The 24,649-nt window shown below is 40.2% G+C and overlaps 1 protein-coding gene across 2 annotated transcripts; it reads right to left on the bottom strand.

Annotated features, from left to right (window-relative positions):
• Positions 1–2,612: 2,612 nt before the first annotated feature.
• LOC104102040 (glucan endo-1,3-beta-glucosidase 8-like) lies at positions 2,613–4,834 on the bottom strand. 2 transcript variants are annotated; one of them, XM_070174828.1, is made up of 3 exons: positions 4,363–4,834; positions 3,252–3,988; positions 2,613–3,010 (listed from the first exon to the last, which is right to left on the bottom strand). In XM_070174828.1, exons 2-3 carry the CDS (start codon positions 3,823–3,825, stop codon positions 2,676–2,678), a joined length of 909 nt encoding a protein of 302 aa, XP_070030929.1. In that variant the 5' UTR covers positions 3,826–3,988; positions 4,363–4,834; the 3' UTR covers positions 2,613–2,675. The 2 variants fall into 2 exon arrangements, with proteins under 2 accessions (XP_070030929.1, XP_009607929.1); XM_009609634.4 differs by having other exon boundaries at positions 4,248–4,832.
• Positions 4,835–24,649: the final 19,815 nt, after the last annotated feature.

A 24,649-nucleotide genomic window follows, 5' to 3' on the forward strand; every position in this document is an offset into this window, starting at 1 on the left:
ATTATGTTGTCTAATGAACAAATAGGCAAGAGGTGATTTTGAGTAATTTTATGACGTTCATAAATGATTACTCAAAATACGAAAATATATTTGACGCACAGTATGTCTGAATGCTTTGAATAATTTCAAGATTTTAAGGCTTGATACGGAGAAGCACCATGAAAATATATTAAATTACTACGATCTGATCGTAGGTGGCTAGCACTTCTCTACAAAGTTCATTAGTTACTCATCAAAATAGAAGAATATATCTCAATTGTCTACATCGGATACTCCATAATATAGTGGTGTAGTAGAGAGAAGAAATATGACTCTTATGGAGATGTTTAGATTAATGGCGAGTTATTCTGATTTATTTCTTTTTTCGTTATGGATATGCCTTAGAAACTGCAATTATATTCTGATTTTAGTTCTTTCTAAGTCAATATCTTGGACCTCATAGAACTGTGGACTTAACGTAAGTCCAGTCTGCGACAAGTTCGGATATAAAATTGTCCAATATATATATACTGAAAGGGAAAATGGATAAGATTAAATCAAGGATGAATGTTTGCGCGTTTATTGGATATCCAAGGGAACGAAAGGAGATTTATTTTATTTTCCCGAAGAAAAGAAGGTAATTTTTAGCACAAATACCAGTTCTCTATAATAGAATTATTCAATAATCTATGTTCCTAGAAGTAAACTAGTTTTATAAGAACTAAGCAAAGAAATAACAAATGAATCATTTGAAAATTCAAACGCTCAATAACATACAACTCTATATGTCGGAATTGACGTTCTATTTCATTTAAGTAGTGGGAGAAACGTTAATAGACAAAAAAAAATTTACTACCTCCAAGTTGTGGGAGTGATGTTGAGCAGAGAACACTACAGGAAGAAGTCATTAATATTTCAATACTGTAAGGTAATGAAGATAATATTATTAGTATTTCGTCGTAGTGGGAGAATAGTAAGGAAAATCATAGTTTGGTATGTACTCTTGGGAGAGTTTCTTAACAAGACCCCTGAAGAGTTTAATACCAAACTAGTTAGTTACGACAAAGCACTACTTGGCTAGTTCCTTTTAGCAAAAGCTTATTGGCAGAGGCTTTTAATAGTCGTGCAAAAGGATAGCTGTGAACAGTGGCGAAGACACATTATTATAAGGGTGGTCAATTGACCACCCTTCATCAAAAAATTACACTGTGTATATAGGTAAAATATTACGTTTTAGAGGTATTTAACATATATTGAACACCCTTCGTCAAAATTATTTTTTTACTTCTTTCAAATTTGAACACCCTTGGAAAAATTTCTAGCTTCGCCACTTGCTATGAAAGTTATAGATGCATGGTTATGAGTCTAAGAGAGATTGTTCGGGCATATACTATTAACCATGCATTTAGATATAGTATATTCTAATAATTCTCATGGTTAAAAGTCTAAGTGAGAGATTGTTGGGATATATACTATTAACCATGGATTTTGGTTTGGATATAGTATTTATTATGGAACAATTACTTATTCAATTTTAATAAAATTTCAAGTAGATCATATATTCGTTTGTGTCCTTTACTTATATAGTAGATTATTTAGTGTATAGAGTTTAGCTTATACACGGAAGATTAAATCATCGGTTCTTATAAGTATAAAGATCTTGTTCACAATCTAATGATGAAATTGGATAAACCATCAGGAATGATTGTAGCACAAGATTAAATATAATTTATCTTAATTATGGGAATGGTTTAATTCTAACTTCTTGAGCTAGTACATTTTGTATGTATTGAACGGACCAAGTAAAGATAAGTATTTTATACTCACTTAATAAAATAAATTCTCTAGCCATTAAATGTACTTATACTCTTAATCTTGATATAATTATTATTAGCTATGTATATTATTATTGTTTTGATTTATTAAAAGGCGAGATCCTTTCGTGGATCAATATGCCTGGTACATTGGACAATAATGATATACATTGGCAAAGTAATAGTTAGTTGATGGAATCCATGTCTCGGTCTAGAGATTGATGATACACCTTTATGAAAGCTTATAAGTTTTCATGTGTAAACCCTACAGATGGATTTTGTATTCGTCACATAAAATAAGTTAAGCGAAAGTCTAAAGGAAATAATCAATGAATTAAATTATCAGTAATTTAATTTATTTGATTAGTATCTAGATCTTAACATGGGGAGTTAAATAAGGTTTAATGGAAAAATTTCGAAATTGAATCTTAACATGGTAAAAAGGTTTTAAACCCTAAAACATGTGTCTATATAAAGGGGTCTTATTCCATAAGGAATCAATGGTTTTTACCACACGGTTTTCCTAGGAGAAACTCGCCCACACGAGTTTCGCTATTTTCGGGCATTATTCTGGTCACACAACAGTAGACTGTGGAACTGGGAATGATCTCGTGGAGGGCTTTGCTCTTTCCCTGAGATTCTTTTCGCGATCGTAGTCACGCTTTAAGAGATAAGTATCGATTATATGTTTGATTAAAATCTGTGATTATGTGTCATTTATATTACATGCAAGTGATCCTGGCTATTTGATTCCGATGTTTATACCTGTTTTCCATGTGTGATAGCTAACTAATGTATCAAAGCAAATTAAGAAGGAAATGAACGACAATACACAATTATTATTAAGGTCATACACATACATATAAAAGCGCTCGCTCTGATCTAATATTTCTTGGTTTCTGGGCTGCCACCATCCACAACCTCTGCAGTTAAGATCTCAACGGGGAACTCGCAGTCTGGAGTTGAAGGATTATTTGTGGTGAGCTCGGCGCCTATCAATTCGCAATACTCTTGATCTTGATTGTTCATTTGGTAACGCATATTGTATGCATAAGACACCTTCTCTGCGAAAACGAGGTGATCACAAGTTGCACCAGAGCCAAAGGTGCTGCAGTCAGAATCCATACAGGCAGAGTCAAAATCTTGCATCACCAAGGTCTCGTTGTAGTCGGTTTTACCATCAAACACACACCATCTGTTCGGCATTTTCACCGTACCTGTTGAGACATAAATATGTATATAGCTTATCAAGTTTTTAGATGAGATGATTATATTTTATAAGAACAAAAAAAAAAGTCATGGGTCAAATTTTACCAGACACCCCCCAAAAGGAATTCTTTTACGTGTTTGATTCATAAAAAAGAATCAGAAATCATAAGTCGGGGTCATATTAAATAGTGCTCTGGCTAACAATTAAAACTTTTAAATGAAATAGTCACAATATGTACATTATAATACCTTTGGCGATGGTTGGCTTCGTATTTAGGTCATGCATGGTGAAATCAATTTTATACTTGGGTTCACCATCGAGTTTATATATACCCCAGTGTCGCTGATAATTGCCTATATCTGTATTTACCATATTCTCATCTGTTAAGGAAAGGAGAAACACATTTATATCCTTGTTTGGGCGTAGTGGAGTTCCTTCCTTCCTACCAAGATATTTTAGTAAGCCACGATGAAATCTTTCAGCATTTTCTTCACTTGCACCCTCATATCCATCTGTAGGCCAACCAATTTGTCCAATAACAATCTCCATATCACCATAACCTGCCTTTGTTAGAGCACAAACAAGTGCATCATAAAGGAAGGTGAACAAATTGTAATAAGTGTTATTCCCATCTACAACTTTGAACTTGGATTTAACATTATCAAAGAAAGCAAATTCCACATCAAATCCCAAATTATACACCGTATAGATTGGAAAAATATTGATAACAAAAGGGGCACCCTTTTTGTTAAGGAAATCTAGGAATTCCATCATTTGGCCCTTTATTTCTTCTTGAAAATCACCTTCTGATGGCTTCGTCATATTTATTAAGACGTCGGTGAAAATGGGAGTTGTTACTTTGATATCTTGGAGGTTGTATTTATCAAGGGAATTTCTGGTCAAATTCAGGAAATGAATAATACGGCTAAATGGAGTTTTGGTATATTTTGATTTGGTAAATGGTTCGTTTCCCACGTACACATACCTACAAAAATATTAAATCGTTGCACTCAAATTAATAAGTTATAGATCGAGTAGCAATCCTGAAATGAAATAATAACATTGAAATTTGTGAAAATAATGGAGAGCAGAGTTCAAATGTCAGTAAATAGAGAGGAAAACAAAAAGATAGATTAGCTGGTGAAATTGTCGAAGTGGACGATTACTTGATCCAGACACCACCAGTATTTGAAAACAAAAAATAATAAAAATCTAGAAATGAGTTCATTGCGTCACACATGTACCTAAATTTCACTCCTTTGTCAACAAAATGTTTCACACGTTCATGAATCATTCCGTCTATTTCTTTTTGCTCCTTAACGTTTCGTAGATAGTTCTCTTGCAAGGTGATGGTGATACCGATATTGGTGTCGGCAAAAGCATCAAGAACGTTAAGGCTTGGTTGAAAAATTCTCAACTCTGTGATCCCATTTTGTAAGAGTAAATCCACCACCATCGATGGAACAAATCTTTGTTTTGCCATCCTCCCCCAATTTATGCCCACAAACGCGTCTACTTGAATCCCACCCAACGACAAGAACATGAGGGACATGAATAAACTTATCCATAATGAACCTGTGTTTTTGTACATTCTTGTCTAGATTTGGGCAAGGAACTTTTGATAAGATCTGTGGCAATGTATGAGAAATGTTATGGAAAACCTTTATGCAATGTCTCGGCGCCTGTAATGCAGTTCGCCCTTATGGAATGAGATTGAGATATTGGAAAATAGGAGGTTTGGTTTTCCAAATATTTTTGGCATGGGTTTTCATGTTCAACATGCAATGAGCTAGGGATTATTGCATGCCCTTCTAACTGTACTGTGTTGTGTGTATGGGTACGCATGATTATTGGAAAAATACTTAAGAGTGGTTCATTGCATTCTCAAATTACCATCAGAATATTATGAGATGAACATTATTCTATTTCATCGTGTTTGACTAGTAAATAAAGAGGAATTATTCTAATTGCACAATTTCGGAAGATTTCTTTAGTTAATTTGTTTTTTAATTGAAACTTGTAGTTTGAATATAAACAAGAACTTATCCATACTCGTAGAATTTATAAGACGAATGAAGCATGACAATAATTATTTTTTCCATTAAAACATATAGGTCGAAAAAAAGAAAAGTATTTTGCACCAGAAAAACTCAATGATGTGATACTGAGCTCTATCTAGGGGTGTCAATGAATATTTAAAAACCGACCAAATCAATCGAACCGTACCGCAACAAACCGATTTTTAGGTTTGTTTTAATAAAACTGTAGGTTCTTATAAATCTACAACCATTCCGATAATTAGAGTAGGTTTTTTATTTTATAAAAATAAACCGAAAAAATACAGAACCATACCGAATAAATTTACATGTGAAAAATATATTATATTATGTTTAAAAATAATAAATGATTAAATATTTTCTTGGGCCTTGAAATTATGAAAATGGTTACAAGCCAACAAATAATTAAAATCAAAATACTAATTTCCAAACATATTATGCTGCTCCTACTGAAACTAGATTACTTTCAACATACTCCGCAGCAAGACACAAAATATTCTAGTGATTATGAGTAGCAAATAATAATGTATTAAATATCTTTTCTTTCTGTGATAACCTGATCGGTCGTTTTGTGTAATTGTGCCCCGTTACCTCTTTTGATACTTCACACATGTGTGTTTATGATTTTGTGACTTACGGGATTAATTAGTTTTGTTCCGGAAATATTTCGGATTCATTTGGACCCTTTGATTCTTGACTTAGAAGCTTAAGTTAGAAATGTTGATCAAACTTTGACTTTTGTGAAAACGATCCTAGAACGGTGTTTTGTTGACTCTGATAGTTTCGTATCGTAATTTTGGACTTGGACGTATTCCCGGAATTGAATTTGGAAGTCCGTAGGTTGATTTGTATTGTTTTGTCGAAATTTGACAATTTTAAGATGAAAAGCTTGACCGTAGGTTGACTTTTAGCTATAGGGTTCAGAATTTAATTTTGAGACTTGGAATAGGTCCGTTATACTATTTAGAACATGTGTACAAAATTTGGTATCATTTGGAGTTGAGTTGATAGGATTCGGACGCTTAGTTGCAGTTCTAGTAGTTCTTGAACTTTACTTTGAAATTCATGCGTTTTAGTGTTCAATTCGTAGTTCCAGATGTTATTTTATGTTTTGATCGCGCGAGCGAGTTCGTATGATATTTTTAGTCTTGTATGGATGTTTAGTTTGGAGTCCCGGGGGCTCGGATGAGTTTCAGACATATTTCAGAATGAATTGAACTGAAAATGGAATTGTTGGTGCTGCTGGTGCTCTGTTATCGCAATTGCCAGCACCAGCCTCGCAATTGCAAAGGTGACAGGGGGTCTCTGATGTCGCAATTGCTACTGGCCCCTTCGCAATTGCGAAGTCAGCAGGCTTGAGACATGGGTCGCTTTTGCGAATAATTGTTCGCTTTTGCGAAGAAGTCTAGCTTCGCAATTGCGAAGCCTCTGTCGCAATTGCGACAATTGTTGAGGCTGTAAGAGTTCGCAAATGTGATCCTTGGTCCGCCATTGTGAGGGTTCGAAAATGCGAACCTTCTGACGCAAATGCGACATCTGCAACTGGACAAAAGGATTAGGAGTCGGGATGTTTCAACATATTCTCTCATTTTAGAACCCTCTAGTTGGTAGGAGGCGATTTGGAGAGGGAATTTTTATCTACAAATATTGAGTAAGCGATTTTCTAATCAATATCCAACTATATTTCATAAATATATCTTAGATTTAACATCAAAATCATGTGAATCAAAGTGAAAATTTGTGAAACTTTGTCAAATTTTTTGAAAAAAAAGAATTTGAGTTTTGAGAGTCGATTTGGACTCGGATTTTTAAACTAATCACATAAATGAACTCGTGGGATTATGGATAGTCTGAATCTACCCTTGGACCTGGTTTTTGACTGGGCGGGCCTCGGGTTGACATTTGTTGACTTTTTAGGAAAAAGTGTAAGTATCATAGCTTTATCTATTATAATTATTGTTTCTTGCATTGTTTGATGATATTAAGTCAATTTTGGTTAGATTTGAGCCTTGTAGAGGTGAATTTTAGGGGAAAAGCAATTTTCAAGGGTTGAGTTGGCCTAGTTGAGGTAAGTATCTTACCGAACTTTGTGTGGGGGAACTATCCCTTAGGATTTGGGATTGATTGTGTCATTTGTGCTATGTGGGAGCCGTGTACGCAAGGTGACGAGTGGGTACACGGGTTATATGTGGTATTTGACCGGTTTAGGCTACTTAGACTCTTTCCATGCTTTAATTGAATAGTCATATCATGTCTTAAATTCTCATAGTCAATCTACTCTTACTTGTGTTAGTCTATCCTTACATGCCTTAAATGACTTTGTTAACACTTGTTCTACATCTTACTTGATATTTTGCTCTTATGCTTTAGTTGAAATTATTGTCTCTTTCATTGTTACAAGTTATCTCTTCCATTATTGATTTATCATTATTTGAAGTCATTGTTACATGTTATCTCTTCCATTGTTGGCTTATCCTTATTTGATTCATAGCTACATGTTACCTATTCCATTGTTGATTATCCTTATTTGAAGTCATCGTTACATATTATCTCTTCCATTGTGAGTTATTCTTATTTAATGTGGTTACACATTATCTCTCTCATTGTTGAGTTATTGATGTTGAAGTCGTGAAAGCCGTTATCACATTGAGGCGAAGTTGTTACTTGTTGAGATATCCTTCTTGTTGAGAAATTTACATTCATTTTTATTGTTTATATTCTTGTACACATTGTGGTTGAGCCATGGGCTATTGTGGTAGAAATATTGATATTGTTGATTATTGGCAAGTTGTGGCATATGGGCACTTGTGGTGCGAGTTGTTATTGTGATGTGATATCGATGCACATTTGGCTGTATAAATGTGTATGCAGCGGAATAAGGTGGGAATTATGTGCGTGTTGCTTGTAAGGGAATTACTTGAAGTCACACGACATCATAAGGTGGGCTAAAGTGCGTGTAGCTATTTCGGAAAAAATATTTTCAAAACTATTAAAATGTGAGACTCATGCGGCAGTATAAGGAAAGATTGTGATTGAAATTGAGAAATGTGAATACGAGGCGTTACCTCATTTGTGATTCTTGTTGTATATGAGGCGGTACCTCGGTTGTGATTCTTGTAGTATACGAGGTGGTACCTCATTTGTGATTCTTGTTGTTTATCTCGTGTTATAAAGAGTTATTGGTGAAACACTTCTTATTGCTTTTATTCTTCCTTGTCTTATTAGTTTGGATCTGTATTTGACTATGGTGGTTCTCTTTAATTGCTTCCTTTATGTTATCTTTATGCTTATAATTCCGGCATTATTCTATGTTATTTACTTGTTTCGTATCGGTTATTTCTCCGCCTTCGTTATTATGTTTTCATTATGTTTATTATGTCCTAATAGGTGTCTTAACCTGGCCTCGTCACTACTCTACCGAGGTTAGGCTTGATACTTACTGGGTACCGTCCTGGTGTACTCATACTACGCTTCTGCATATCTTTTTGTGTAGATCCAGGTACGCCTGCTCATGCTGGATGTTAGTGTTTGATTGTTGCTATTTGCCGGAGACTTCAAGGTATAACTGCTCGGCATCCGCAGGCCTCAGAGTCACCTTTCGCTATCCTTATAATATTGTTGTTTCCTTTATTAGACAGTGTTTGTAGTAGATGTTTTGGAAGATTCTATAGAAGCTTATGACTCAGTCTCACCGTGTTTTGGGAGCTTTGTAGTTGTGTTTCAGTTATCGAGATATTTATGAGGATTGTTAGTTTATATCATGCCTTAGCTTTTATTTATGTCATAATCTCTCATTGATAGGATTACCTAGTCTTAGAGACTAGGTGCCATCACGACATCCTAAGGAGGGGAAATTAGGGTCGTGACAAGTGGGTATCAGAGCTCTAGGTTCATAGGTGTTACGAGTCATAAGCATGTTTAGTAGAGTCTTGCGGATCGGTACAGCCGACGTCTGTACTTATCTTTGAGAGGTTACATAACTGTTAGGAAAACTCTACTTCTTTGATTCCTTATCATGCGAATAGGTTGATTTCGAAATCTAAATCTTTGACTTTGTATTATCTCACAGATGGTGAGGACACGCACTATTGGATCTCACGATCTAACACCCGTGCACCCTACTAGAGCCGGGAGAGGTCGGGACCGGGGCATAGGACAAGGAGAGGCACGTGGTGCATCTATAGCACCTAACCGAGCTACGACAGAGGAGCCACCAGTAGCTCCAGTTGGGGGACAGACACCAGAGGCGCTTGTTGCCACCCCTGCACTTCAGGAAACCCTCGCACAGTTCTTGATCATGTACGGTACTCTACCTCAGGCAGGGTTGAGTCCAATTGCACCAGCCACATCTCAGGCTGGGGGAGGAGCTCAGACTGTCACGGCCCGTACTCCAAAGCAGCTGGTCCATGTTGATCAGGTTGCAGAGATTATGCCAACGTAACCTGTTGTATCGGTTCAACCCGAGTTTAGGGCAGTGGCATCTAAGGAGGAGTAGCTTAGACTTGAGAGGTTCAAGAAGTATCATCCTCCTACTTTCAGTGGCTTAGCTTCAGATGATGCTCATGATTTTCTTGAGAAATGCCATCGTATTCTCTGCACCATGGGTATTGTGGAGACGAGCGGAGTTACTTTTACTACATTCCAACTGTGAGGAGAAACATATCAGTAGTGGCGGGTTTACGAGGATGGTAGCCCAACTGATGCAACTTCACTTACATGGACATAGTTTTTAGAGATGTTCTTGAGAGAGTTTCTTCCCCAGACACTTCGGGATGCATGGCGCATAGAGTTTGAGCAGCTGTGCGAGAGTACTATGTCAGTGTCAAAGTATGCTGTTAGATTTAGTAATTTTTCCAGACATGCAGCTACTTTGGTTTCTACAATTAGGGAGCGAGTCCGTCGATTCATCAAGGGCTCAACTATGGTATTAGGTTCAGCATGGCTCGATAGTTAGAGACAGATACCCCATATCAGTAGGTGATAAAGATCGCACGAAGGTTAGAGGGTATGTGGGGCCGTGGGAGAGAGGACAGGGATGCCAAAAGGGCTCGAGGTACTGGAGGGTTTATTGGCGGCAATGCTGTAGCTACAACCCATCATGGTAGAGGCTATATGAGCCACCCAGTTCACTCAGCACTTTCAGCTTCTAGTGGTACTCCGGTTATTCCGAGGTCTCAGGTTGCACTCTTTGCTCAACCACTTTCTAGTGCACCTCCTGCATGGGGTGCCTTCAGCTGTCAGTCCGGCCGACCAGACCCAAGCCAGTCCAAGAATCCATGCCCACCGAGAGCTTTCTTTGAGTGTGGTGATACCCGTCATATAGAGAGGGACTACCCCAGACTCAGGAGGGGTGCACCTCCACAGACTACTTAGGCTCCACGGATTCAGTCATGTCCATAGACATCACAAGCCATGGTTGCCGCTCCAGTTATCGCTCCACTCGAAAAACCAGCTAGTTGTGGGGGACGGGCGGGTAGAGGTCGCCCTAGAAGGGGAAACCAAGCTAGATTCTATGCTTTTCCGAGTAGGACGGAGGCGGTCGCTTCAGACGCAGTCATCACAGGTATGGTTCCGATTTATCATAAGGCTGCATCAGTCTTATTTGATCCGGGATCCACTTATTTATAAGTGTAATCTTACTTTGCTCCATATTTGGATATATCTCGTGATTCATTGAGTTCTCCTGTTTATGTGTCCACGCATGTGGGAGATTATATTATTGTTGACCGTGTGTATCGGTCGTGTTTAGTTGTTATTGGTGGTTTTGAGACTAGAGTTGATCTTTTGTTGCTCAGTATAGTAGACTTTGATGTGGTATTGGGCATGGACTAGTTGTCGCCCTATTATGCAATTCTAGATTGTCACACCAAGACTGTGGCATTGTCTATGCCAGGTTTGCCACGGTTAGAGTGGAGGGGTACATTGGATTATGTTCCTAGCAGGGTTGTGTCATTTCTAAAGGCTCAGCAGATGGTTGAGAAGGGGTCTGATGCATATCTAGCCTTTGTGAGAGATGTCAGTGCTGATACTCCAACCGTTGAGTCAGTTCCGGTAGTGAGAGACTTCCCAGATGTATTTTCAGCAGATCTTCCGGGCATGCCGCCTGATAGGGATATCAATTTTGGTATTGACTTGCCCATTCTCTATCCCACCTTATCGTATGGCCCCAACATAGTTGAAGGAGCAATTGCAAGAGTTGCTTGATAAGGGTTTCATTCGGCCTAGTGTGTTACCTTGGGGTGCACCAGTTTTGTTCGTGAAGAAGAAGGATGGTTCTATGTGCATGTGTATTAATTATTGGCAGTTGAACAAGGTTACAGTGAAGAATAAGTACCCATTTTCGTGCATTTATGACTTCTTTAATCAGCTACAGAGTGCTAGAGTTTTCTCAAAGATTGATTTGTGGTTAGGGTATCATCAGCTGAAGATTCAGGATCCGGATATTCCAAAAACTACCTTTAGGACTCGGTATTGTCACTAAAGTTCCTTGTGATGTCATTTGGGTTGACCAATGCCCCAGCAACATTTATGCACCTGATGAACAGTGTATTCCAACCATATCTTGATTCGTTCGTCATTGTGTTTATTGACGACATCTTGGTGTACTCCCGCAGCCGGGAAGATCATAAGCAGCACTTAAGGATCGTTCTCCAGACATTGAGAGAGAAGAAGTTGTATGCAAAATTCTCAAAGTGTGAATTCTGGCTTCATTCGGTGGCGTTTTTTGGGTCATGTGGTGTCAAGTGAGGGGATCAAGGTAGATCCGAAGAAGATTGAAGCATTTCAAAATTGGCCCAGACCGTTTTCAGCTACTAAGATTCGGAGTTTCCTTAGTTTGGCCGGGTATTATCGCCATTTTATACAGGTTTTCTCATCCATGCTACACCTATGACCAAATTGACCCAGAATGGTGCTCCTTTCCAATGGTCCGAGGAGTGTGAGGTGAGCTTTCAAAAGCTCAAGACTGCTTTGACTACAACTCCAATGTTGGTGTTGCCTACGGGTTTGGGGTCTTATACTGTGTATTGTGATGCGTCACGTGTTGGACTTCGTGCGGTGTTGATGCAAGATGGTAGGGTGATTGCCTATGCGTCTTGGCAGCTAAAGATCCATGAGAAGAATTATCCAGTCCACGACTTAGAATTGGTAGCTATTGTTCATGCATTGAATATTTGGCGGCACTATTTGTACGATGTCCCATGTGAGGTCTATACCGACCACCAGAGTCTCCAGCATCTGTTCAAATAGAAAGATCTTAACTTGCGGCAGTGTAGATGGTTATAGTTGCCTAAAGACTATGATATCAATATTCTATATCCTCCCGGAAAGGCCAATATAGTGGTCGATGACTTGAGTTGAAAGGCGGAGAGTATGGGTAGTTTGGCACATCTACCGGCATCAGAGAGGCCACTAGCCCTAGATGTTCAGGCCTTGGCCAACCAGTTTGTTAGATTGGATGTTTCGGAGCCCAATCGAGTTCTTACTTGTGTGGTTTCTCGGTTTTCTTTATATGATCGCATCAGAGAGCGTCAATGACCCCCATTTACTTGTCCTTAAGGACAAAGCACAGCGATGCTAAAGAGGTTTCTATTGGAGATGACAGTGTATTGCAGATGCAGGTCCAATTATGTGTGCCCTATGTGGATGCGTTGTGTGAGATGATCCTCGAGGAGGCCCATAGTTCACGGTAATCCATTCATCCGGCTGTCGCTAAGATGTATCAGGATTTGAGCCAGCACTATTGGTGGAGGAGAATGAAGAAAGACATATTGGAGTATTTAGCTTGGTGCCTAAATTGTCGGCAAGTAAAGTATGAGCATCAGAGGCTAGACGGTTTGCTTCAGAGACTTGAAATTCCCTAGTGGAAATGGGAGCGTGTTACCATGGAATTCGTCGATGGGCACCCACAGACTTAGAAGAAATTTGATGTTGTATGGGTGATTATGGATAGGTTGACCAAGTTGGCTTATTTCATTCTGGTGGTGATTACCTATTCTTCAGATTAGCTAGCTCAGATTCATATCCCCGAGATTGTTCGTCTCCACGGTTTGCCGGTATCCATTATCTCTGATCGAGGTACGTAGTTCACATCTCGTTTTTGGAGAGCTATGCAACATGAGTTAGGCACACGGGTTGAGTTGAATATAGCATTTCACCCCAGACGGACGGACAGTCCGAGTGTACCATTCAGATTTTAGAGGATATGCCTCGTGCCTATGTTATGGATTTTGGGGGTTCTTGGGATCAGTTCTTTCCACTTGCGGAGTTTGCATACAACAACAGCTACCAATCGAGTATTCAGATGGCTTCTTTTGAGGCCCTATATGGGAGACAATATCATTCTCTAGTTGGTTGGTTTGATCCAGGAGAGGCTAGATTGTTGGGCACAGATTTGGTTTGAGATGCCTTGGAGAAGGTCAAGTTGATCTAGGATCAGCTTCATACAGCACAATATAGGCAGAAGAGTTATGCTTATCGGAAGGTTCATGATGTAGCATTTATGGTTAGGGAGCGGGTTTTGCTCCGTATCTCACCCATGAATGGTGTGATGAGGTTGGGGAAGAAGGAAAAGTTGAGCCCTAGGTATATCGATCCTGTCGAGATCCTTGTGAGAGTGATGGGGGCTTGCATTGCCACCTAGCTTATCTGCAGTTCATCCGGTGTTCCATGTTTCTATGCTCCGTATGTATTATGGTGATCCGTATCATCTTTTAGACTTCAGCTTAGTCCATTTGGATAAGTATTTGACTTATATTGAGGAGCCGGTGGCTATCTTGGACAAACAGGTCCGGAAGTTGAGATCAAAGAACATTGCTTCAGTGAAGGTTCAATGGAGGGTTCATCCAGTCTAGGAGGCGACCTTGGAGACCGAGCATGACATGCGGAGTCGTTATCCTCATCTATTCATCACTTCAGGTATATCCTTATGCACATACAAGGACGAACGTTTGTTATAAGAGGGGGAGAATGTGACGACCCGACCGTCATTTTGTGTAATTGCACCTTGTTACCCCTTTTAATACTTTACACATGTGTGTTTATGGTTTTATGACTTACAGGATTGATTAGTTTTATTTCGGGAAGATTTCGGGATAATTTGGACACTTTGATTATTGACTTAGAAGCTTAAGCTAGAAATATTGGCAAAACTTTGACTTTTGTGAAAACGACCCCGGGACCATATTTTGATGGCTCCGATAACTTCTTATCGTGATTTTGGACTTGGGCATATGCCTAGAATTGAATTCGAAAGTCCGTCGGTTGATTTGTGTTATTTTACTGAAATTTGGCAATTTGAAGTTTAAAAGCTTGACCGTAGGTTAACTTTTAGCTATCGGGCTCAAATTTGATTTTGGGACTTGGAATAGGTCCGTCATGCTATTCAAAACTTGTCTGTAAAATTTGGTATCATTTGGAGTTAAATTGATAGGATTCGAACGCTTAGTTGCAATTCTAGTAGTTCTTGAACTTTACTTTGAAATTCATATGTTTTAGTGTTTGATTCGTAGTTCTAGATGCTATTTTGGGTTTTGATCGCGCGAGCGAGTTCGTATGAAAATGGAATTGTTGGTGTTGCTAGTGATCTGTTATCGCAATTGCGAGCACCCGCCTCGCAATTACGAAGGTGACAGGGAGGTCTCTGATTTCGCAATTGCGACTGGCCCCTTCATAATTGCGAAGTCAGCATGCATCAGGCATGGGTCATTTTTACGAACAAATGTTCGCTTTTGTGAAGAAGTCCATCTTCGCAATTGCGAAGCCTTGGTCACAATTGGGACAGTTGTTGAAGCTGTCAGGGTTCGCAAATGCAATCCCTGGTCCGCAATTACAAGGGTTTGCAAATGCAAACCCTGTGTTGCAAATGCGACATCTGTAGCTGGACAAAAGGGTTCGGAGTCGGGATTTTTTAACATATTCTCTCATTTTAGAACCCTAGACTCGGTAGGAGGCAATTTGGAGAGGGGATTTTCATCTACAAACATTGGGTAAGTGATTGTAATCAATTTCCAACTATATTTTATGATTATATTTTAGATTTAACATCAAAATCATGTGAATCAAAGTGAAAATTTGTGAAACTTTGTCAAGTTTTTAAAAAATAAGATTTGTGTTTTGAGAGTCGATTTGGACTCGGATTTTGAAACTAATCACATATATAAACTCGTGGGGTTATATGTACGTCTGCTCGTGCTGGACATTAGTGTTTATTGTAGATGTTTGTCGGAGACTTCAAGGTATACCTTCTCGGCGTCTGCAGGCCTCGAAGTCACCTTTTGTTATCCTTATAGTATTGTTGTTTCCTTCGTTAGACAGTGTTGTAGTAGGTGTTTTTGAACATTATTTAGAACCTTATGACTCAGTCTCACTGGGTTTTGGGAGGTTTGTAGTTGTGTTTCAGTTATCGAGATATTTATGAGGATTTTTAGTTTATATCATGTCTTAGCTTTTATTTCTGTCATAATCTCTCATTGATAGTCTTACCTAATCTTAGAGACTAGGTGCCATTACGACATCCTAAGGAGGGTAAATTGGGATCGCGACACTTTCGCATTATTTAGATTTATCTTTATGAATATTTAATCTTCTCTAGACTTTATTCTTGAGTTCCAGGTTGGTTAATATTTTTCTACTCATGTGATTTATCTTTTCTTTGTCTTTGCTTAGTTTCTTTTACGCTGGTGTAGAGTAGTTGATGGATTTATATTCTAGCAATCTTTTATGTTTTCTTAATTCATCACCATTTAAACAGTAAAACTGTCTAGAGGGTTTTGGTAAGTCCTATAAAAATACTTATGTTATTGCATTCTAATTTTGCTAATGACTTTTACATGACATTTAAAAAAATACTAAAAATTAACCGAACCGTATCAATACAGAAGAGAAACTGACATAATTAGGACGATTTCGAAAGTCTAATTTTAGTTTTACATAATAGAATAACCGAAAAATTAATACGGTACAAATTGATACCCCTAGCTCTATCTTCGGCTAGAAATATCTTTTAAAAAATAGTAGGCATAAAAATATATAAGGATACTGTCTTCTTCTCATCCACTAAAATTAATCCACTTCTTTTTATCATATATAACCTTCAATAGAAATCAAAATTGCAAGTTTGTTTTATTATGCACGACCATTTTAACCTAAATAATCTATTAATTTTACCAATTAACAAAAATAATGCAACAACAACAACAACCCAGTATAATCCCACTAGTGGAGTCTGGGGAGGGTAGTGTGTACGCAGGCCTTACTCCTACCCTGGGGTAGAGAGGCTGTTTTCGATAGACCCTCGGCTCCCTCCATCCAAGAACTCCCCACCTCGCTCGTGGGGTGACTCCAACTCACAACCTCTTGGTTGGAAGTGGAGGATGCTCACCACTAGAGAATCTCTTTCTGATACGAAGGATTTGACATGTCTGAGGCTAGGTTCTATTGGTGTCCAACCTTAAAAGAAAGTAAACTTCCCACCCAAACTTTTTTTTTCTCTCCCCTCTTCCACATCGTTGACTCTACTGGATCCCCTTTGCCAAGCTATGAGAAAACACTAATATCCATTTCATTTGATTTTTTCCCTTATCCCATATTTCCATCCAATTTCTTTACTGTTTACCCGAAAAATGGATAACAATTGAATCTGTACGCGGTTCTACGGATACGCAGGATAACTTGGTACAAATTGATAAAATATATAAATGAATATCAAAATTAACTATAAAAGAAATGAATGAAAACCAAATGAATTAATTAGCCTAGGCCCTCAAGTTTGATCACCCTCAAACTGAATAGGGGTAAGCTGATACTAGAAATAAAATGACTAAATATTGAAAACTAGAAGAAAGACGGTATATTGCTTTATATTCTATGAATAATGAATCCCCTTACAAATAATCAGACTCCCTTTATATAGTAGGGAAGTCCTATTCCTAATATATTTTGTAAATACAGCAAGGAATCGCATGATAGATTAATCAATTGGCCTCTCCTTAATATGCGCCAGGATTTCTGCCGAGATTCTCGGCCAATTGCGGATATTCTGGTTTTTTGTTTTTTGGCTCGATAAGCTCTCCTCAATTTTGGCCGATCTCGATCTTGATCAGTCTCAAACTTACTCGATCTCGATCTTGATCGGTCTCGATCTTGCTCGATCTCGATCTTGGCCGATCTAGATCTTGATCAGTCTCGATCTTGGCCGATCTAGATCTTGATCAGTCTTGATCTTGCTTGATTTCGATCTTGGCCGATCTTGATTTGATTGGTCTCTGGATCATGAGCTCGGCGACCCAATATCGCATCATGGCTCAATTCTACACAAGTCTGAACCTTAGTCTATCATGTTCCAATCTCGATTAGTCATACGAAGGGCAAACTCGGTTTTGACTGTATACAGATAGTCCCCTCGTTACTCGGAAAGAAGATGACGAGAAACGATATGAATTTCCGAACTCTGACTTGATGGGTGACAACGTCAGCGACGAGTCCGATTATGACGTATACAACGAAACGTCCCGTCGGTCCAGTTACCAAGGCATTAAATGCCTGTCAGTTGTTGATCGGCCATTATTGCTTCCGAACCGTCGCCAACAACCTTTAAGAACCTTATCTTTTCTCATTCAAACTTTGTACTCAAAGTTCTTTCTACTCTTGCTTGTTCTTCAGAAAATCCATTTACTTCACAATTTCCACACCCAGACTTCTAGAACTCTAATCAAACCGCATACCATCATAATTCTCTTTTCCCTTGTTCATCAATGGTGAAAACTTCTAAGACAGTACCGCAAAAGGAGACTTCTTTTTCATCATGGCCCACCGGTGGTGAAGCTGCGGTGGAACCCCGCCCTGAGGAATTTGTTCCGGCAGGGTGCCCGACCGTTATGGATTTTAGGGTCAAAAAGGCCTCCTTGGTAGCGGGCCAATGTGAATCGGTCTCGAGATACATATCCACGATCACTGAAAAACTCCTCCCTAGGGTTAAACAAGACTGCAACTGGGTCGATAAGCATGTGGTGGATCCTTCGCCCGAAGACTCGATCACTACCAATATGGAGGGGTTTTTAAGTATTTACGCTTACCCCTTTACGTTGGGTCCCTTAGACCCCATCATGATTACCGTTTGTAAAAGGTATGATGTGACCCTCGGCCAAATCCACCCCTCTTTCTGGAGAATAGTGATTTTCTTTCATTTTTTGTGAGCAAAATCGAGGAATGTCCCATTACTCTCGACCACCTCATGCGCCTATACAGTCCCCGACTTTATCGAGGAGCGTTGATCAAGCTTGCTCGCCGAGCCAATAAGGCTCCATTCTCGAGCATAGATGAAGGTCGGGACCGAGGTTGGATGGGCCGGTTTGTTCGAATAAGGACTTCGGACCTGATCCACGCTGAATACATGCCATTCCCCGAGAAATGGATTATGAAACGTAAGTAGCACTTCGCTCAGAAGGTTTAATCTCGTTGATTTTCTTCTTATTTATTTTTTATTGATATTTTTCGGTGTTGAAGTCGTGGCCCAGATGCCGGACCCAATTTTGGACCTCAGAAAATAGGTTGAAGGCCTCGTATTATAGAGGCCGTACTCAGAGTGTGCTTGGATGGAGTTGTCAAAGGGTCGATGGGAGGCCCGTAAGCATGGTGAGTTTCCTTCTTAGAACAGTGATCATTCAGGCTTTTCTTCAAACTTACTCATCTTTTTATTTTGCAGGCCTCAGAAAGGATATTGCAATGAGGCCCCCGTCTGTGACGAAGAAGTCATTCCACCTGCTCCGAAGTAGGCCAAAGAGAAGAAGAGAAAATGGGCTCCAAGTTCCCCGGGCTCGGAAAAGAAAAAACCGATGAGGAAGTCTGGCAAGCCCAAGGGGAACACCAGTGTTATGTCTTCAAATTTAATTAGTCGATTAAGAGGCAAGCCCAAAGAAGGAGAAGAGGAATATAATTCCCAGTTAGTGGCCCGTGTGCGGGCTGGCACTTCGATACCACAGTCCACCGATTTGGCAGAGGTCGAAGAGAGAGCTTTTGCCATAGTTCCCGAACCAGAAGGGGAAGAGGCCACTCCGTCCCAAACTGAGATTGTCATGAGAGAGACCAGGGTTGAGGCTTCCCAGGCAGTGGAGGATGTCTCAAGGGATGAGCCCAGAGTGATCGACATTTTTGGATCCTTTCAGATTTCGGATGCTATGATCCACGAGAACAATATATTGCAAGGTCGCTCTTATGAAGGCATTTACGGGGCAACCGAAATCCATGGCATTTTGGATTGGATTGAGTCAGCTGCTTGGGAGGATGCCACAAGGTTTGGTGGTTTATCGGTAACGAAAAAAGTACCGTCATTGGGCGCTACCGGTTCTTCATCGAGCCCAAAACTGGTGGACCGATTCCCGACCCCAAGTGTTAATCCCGATGGTAAGCGGAATATAGTTCTTTCTATCCCGGCGGATGCCCGGATTTTATCTCCACTAATGGGGATTGCTAGCTACCTTAGATCCTTGGTCACCGAGGAAGACCAAGCCGTGATGAACACGATGGGGGCCGCTTGTCTTTTTAACGAGGCCCAACATGCTCTGAATCGGGTAACTTTGAGTGTCTCTCCACTATTTCTTTTAAACTCAGAGTTATAGATAATTCTAACATTTTCTTCCTTGTTTGCAGGCTTCGGTGTTGCATCATGAGGCTTTCCTCCGAATCCGGGAGGAGCACAAGGCTGAGGTTCGGGATCTTACTGAGAAGAATGATACTTACAATGTTCTTAGCGAGAAGCTTCAGGCCGATTTAGTGACTTCTCCGGATGAACATGCCGAGATGGCCAAGCAGGTATTCAGAGTTCTTCATGATAGTGAAGATGAGTTGGAGACAACCACTAACGATCCGATTTTGCAGGTTCGGCAGAGGCTCGAACAAATCAGATGGCTCCAGATGCAAGTAGATGTGATACATGCCGAGGTAGAAGAATTCAAAAAGAATATAGACGTCCTCGCCTCGAAAAAGGAGACCGTCCAAGCGCAATTGAAGCTGATCGAGACCCAGCTTCGAGTTGCAAAAGAGAAGGCCTCGGTGTAAGTAGAGAAGATCAAGGAGCTTCAGTCTCGGTTGGATGTGGTCGTTTCTGATAAGGCATGTTTGGCCAACGAACTCGAAGTGGCCAGATCCGAGGTGACTGTGGCTAGATCCGAGGTGGTTGTGGCCAACATAATTGCTGATGCTAAAGTGGCCCAGTTTAGGGTCGATATCGAGGCCATCCAGTCCAAGGCCAGAGGCATGGTAGATCATGCAAAGTGGAAAGCTTGAAGGGAAGCCCTCGAGGGAGTTCATGCCCAGGGTTTCGATATTGCGGCTGAGATCAAAAATGCTAAAGCGGAGGAAGCCATGGCCCGAAGGCTGGCCTTCCATGAGGAAGACTCCGAGAGCTCAAGTGAATCCGAAGATGGAGAGAATCCTGAGGATGGAGATACAACCTCCGATGAAGACCAAGCCACTTAGGACATTAGGTTTTTTTATTGTTCTTTTGCATTTTTTCTGAGGCCGTTTTTGGCTGTTGTAAATTTTTGTATTTAGGTCGGTTTGGCCTTTGTAAAAAAAACTATTATATATAAGACTTTTTTTTTCCCTTTCAGCTTTCATATTTTTCCTTTGTATTTACAAAGGCTAAAAAATGCCTTGGCATAAAATAAGGTTGTGTTAAGGCGTTAATGGGCGATGTTACTAAAGTTTTCTGGGTTAAAACGTTAATGGGCGATGTTACTAAATTTTTTTCCCAAATACATCTTACGTTTTGAAATTTTTTGCCTAGGTTAGCCTTTAGAACCAGTTGTGAAAGAATTTTCTCTTTTTTGAAGGCCTAGTTTTGTTACGAGTTTCGGACGTCTCTGAACAGTGATAAGTTGGTCGTAGCCTTTTATTTCAGGAGCTACCCTAAGGGCTTTTTTTCCTATTTTATCTAGGCTTGCCCGAGATAATAGTCCCCAAGTTGAGTGGCCGTGACCTTCAGAAATCAGGGCGTTGCCTATTAGGTCTTCTGCACCTGAGGCTCGATGACTTGGGCTATTTGAGTCGGACGGCAGTCCCCGAGTGAGGGAGCGATCATTCGTATTCCGGTTATGTATTGCCCTTAGGCTTGTTATTTTTGGAAGTATGAAGCTCTTTGATGTGTAAAGACGAAAAATCCCTTAAAACATAAGATGATTGCAAGAAAAGTACTTCTCTTTATTCTCGATCGAGAAAAATCATACATGCATACATGTTTTATGTCAAGGTTCGGACGATCTATGTGGGCACGACTCATTTTGACCGTTTGGCCCTTACAATAAATTATGTCTATCGAATCCCTCTCTTTGTGAAGTAATTTCCTTGCTAGAGTTTATATTCGAACATAAATGCATATCCGAGGGTAGCCCCCCAGTATTCGAGGTTGATTGCAAAGGAATCTCGGATATTGTTAGATTGATCTTCGATGCCGATTCGCAATTGGGCTTGATTCTAAGTTAGCATGATTCATCGTTGCCTCGTTAAAAACCTTGCCGAAAAAATCCATTTGGGACAAAAATTAGTTTGAGGGAAAAAGAGTGTGACACATGCTTTCAGACTAAAAGACTTCATGTTGTTTGCTGAAAAATCCATCATTGTCCCTTGTAGGCCACCTGCGAGCGTTAATATGAAAAGGAATGAAGGCGTACCTTAGCAGTAGTATCGTTTTAGGTGAGATATATTCCAAATGTTTCGTAGTTTTCCCCACTCATCGTTCTGAGCTTGCAGGATCCTTTTTCGGTGACCTCGAGAATTTGGTACGGTCCTTCCCAATTCGGACTCAATTTCCCTTCGTTGGGATTTCTGGTGTTGGGGGTGACTTTTCTTAGCACTAAGTCCCCGATATTAAAATGTCGAAGATTGGTTCTTCGATTGTAGTATCTCTCGATCCATTGCTTTTGGGTGGCTAATCGGATGAGGGCGGTTTCATGCCTTTCATCCAATAGTTCTAGGCTCGTATTCATGGCCTCGTCATTTGATTTCTTTATTGTATATCGGAATCGGATGCTTGGCTCTCCGACCGGTATTAGAGCTTCGATGCCATAAACTAGCGAGAATGGGGTAGCCCCGGTGCTTGACTTCGAGGTTGTGCGGTATGCCCAAAGAACTTCGGGTAGATTTTCCTTCCACTTTCCTTTGGCGTAAGTTAGCCTCTTCTTAAGGTTTTGAATGATGGTTTTGTTAGTTGATTTGACTTGTCCGTTCCCGCTAGGATGATAAGGTGTTGATAGGAGCCTTTTGATCTTATGATCTTCGAGGAATTTGGTCACTTTGCTGTGAATTGTTTCACGTAATCACACACAATTTCGAATGGCATCCCCAATCGACATATGATGTGATCCTAAATGAATTCCATGGCTTCTTTTTCCCTAACTTTCGCGAAAGCCTGCGCTTTAACCCACTTAGAAAAATAGTCAGTCATAAATAAAATAAATCGAGCTTTACCCGGTGCCCATGGAAGAGGGCCAACGATGTCCATTCCCCACTTCATGAACAACCAAGGTGAAGAGACCAAATGGAGTAACTCCCCGGGTTGGTGAATCATTGGTGAATGTCTTTGGCATTTGTCACATTTTCGAACAAACTCTTTCGCATCTTTCTCCATATCGATCCAGTAATAGTCGGCTCTGATTACCTTTTGAACCAATGATTCAGCACCGGAGTGATTCCCGCAAGTGCCTTCGTGAACTTCCCTTAGAACGTACTTGGTGTCTCCCGGTCCTAGACATATCGCTAATGGACCATCGAACATTCTTCTAAACAAGGTTCCATTTTCGGTCAAAGTGAATCATACTGGCTTCGTGCGCAGGGCCCTCGATTCTCTCGGATCTGAGGGAAGCTTTTCGGTTTTCAAATACTCTATGTACTTATTTCTCTAATCCCAGGTCAAGCTCATGGAATTTATCTCAGCATGACCTTCTTCGACTACTGACCTCATGAGTTGCACGACGGCCCTTGAATCGAGATCATTGTCCTCGATTGATTACCCTAAGTTTGCGAGGGCATCGACCTCACTATTCAGATCTCGAGGCACATGTTGCAAAGTCCACTCCTTAAATCGGCGCAAAGATACTTGTAACTTATCTAGGTATCTTTGCATTTGATCTTCCCTAACTTCGAAAGTTCCGTCAATCTGATTCACTACGAGGAGGGAGTCGCATTTGGCTTCGATCACTTCCACTCCCAAGCCTTTGGCTAGTTCGAGACCTGCAATCATGGCCTCATATTCGGCCTCATTGTTTGTCAATTTCACAGTTCTAATAGATTGTCTAACCACGTTGCCTGTGGGTGGTTTTAGTACGATGCCAAGACCAGACCCTTTCGCGTTCGAAGCACCGTCCGTGAAGAGGGTCCAGATTCCTGAGGACGTACCCGAATTTATCAATACTTCTCTTTCGACCTCGGGTACTAGGACCAGTATGAAGTCAGCTACGAAGCTGCCAAAATTTGAGACATAATTGTTGTTCGGAGTCGATATTTGATATCATACCCGCTAATTTCTATGGCTCATTTGGCCAACCTCTAAAAAGCTCGGGTTTATGAAAAATATTTCGAAGTGGATGAGCTGTTACAACACATATGGGGTAACATTGAAAGTATGGTTTTAGTTTCCTAGAGGCGCTTATCAAAGTGAGCGCCAATATTTCTAGGTGGGGATATCTATGTCGGCCCTTCCTAAGGTCCGACTCACATAATAAATGGGAAATTGCGTACCTCGTTCTTCCCGGACTAGGACTCCACTTACTGCTACTTCCGATACTACTAAACATAAGTAAAGTTGTTCATCTGCCCTTGGTGTGTGAATCGGCGTGCTCGACAAGTACCGTTTAAGCTCTTCCAAGGTCTGCTGGCATTCCGAGGTCCATGTAAAATTATTTTTCTTCTTTAGCAACAAGAAATATCGGTGGCCTTTATCGGAGGACCACGAAATGAATCGCCCCAAGGCGGCCATGCGCCTGGTTAACCTCTGCACAACTTTTATGCTGTCTACCACCGTGATGACATTAATAACTTTAATCTTGTCGGGATTAATCTCGATTCCTCGGTTAGATACCATGAACCCGAGAAATTTGCCTGACCCGACCCTGAATGCACAGTTTTCCGGCTTTAGCTTCATGTTGTATTTCTTCAATATACTGAGAGTTTCCTGTAAGTGCATTAAATGGTCCTCTGCTCGTATGGACTTAACTATTATGTCATCAATGTAGAATTCCATAGATTTCCCTATTTGTTCTTCAAACATCTGATTTACTAGGCGCTGATAAGTGGCACCAGCATTTTTTAATCCAAATGGCATTACATTGTAGCAGTAGGTACCATACTTAGTGATGAACGAGGTCTTTTCTTGATCATCCAAGTTCATTTGTATTTGATTGTACCCGGAATAGGCATCGAGAAAATTGAGGATCTCGTGGCCGGCCATGGCATCGATCATGAGATCGATATTAGGCAAAGGAAAAGAATCCTTGGGGCATGCTTTATTTAGATCCTTGTAATCTACACACATTCTAAGTTTGTTTCCTTTTTAGGGACCACTGCTACGTTTGCTAACCATTCGGGATATTTTACTC

This window comes from Nicotiana tomentosiformis, chromosome 5 (genome assembly GCF_000390325.3).
Source record: "Nicotiana tomentosiformis chromosome 5, ASM39032v3, whole genome shotgun sequence".
Classification (NCBI taxonomy): domain Eukaryota; kingdom Viridiplantae; phylum Streptophyta; class Magnoliopsida; order Solanales; family Solanaceae; genus Nicotiana; species Nicotiana tomentosiformis.

What these genes read in the sequence shown, in the direction of transcription:
- LOC104102040 (XM_009609634.4), bottom strand. Translation starts at nt 4,594, where the DNA reads ATGTACAAAAACACAGGTTCATTATGGATAAGTTTATTCATGTCCCTC. An exon ending in GACAAAGGAGTGAAATTTAG is followed by an intron (nt 3,989 to 4,247) that starts GTACATGTGTGA and finishes ATATTTTTGTAG; the next exon opens with GTATGTGTACGTGGGAAACG. An exon ending in GAAGCCAACCATCGCCAAAG is followed by an intron (nt 3,011 to 3,251) that starts GTATTATAATGT and finishes ATGTCTCAACAG; the next exon opens with GTACGGTGAAAATGCCGAAC.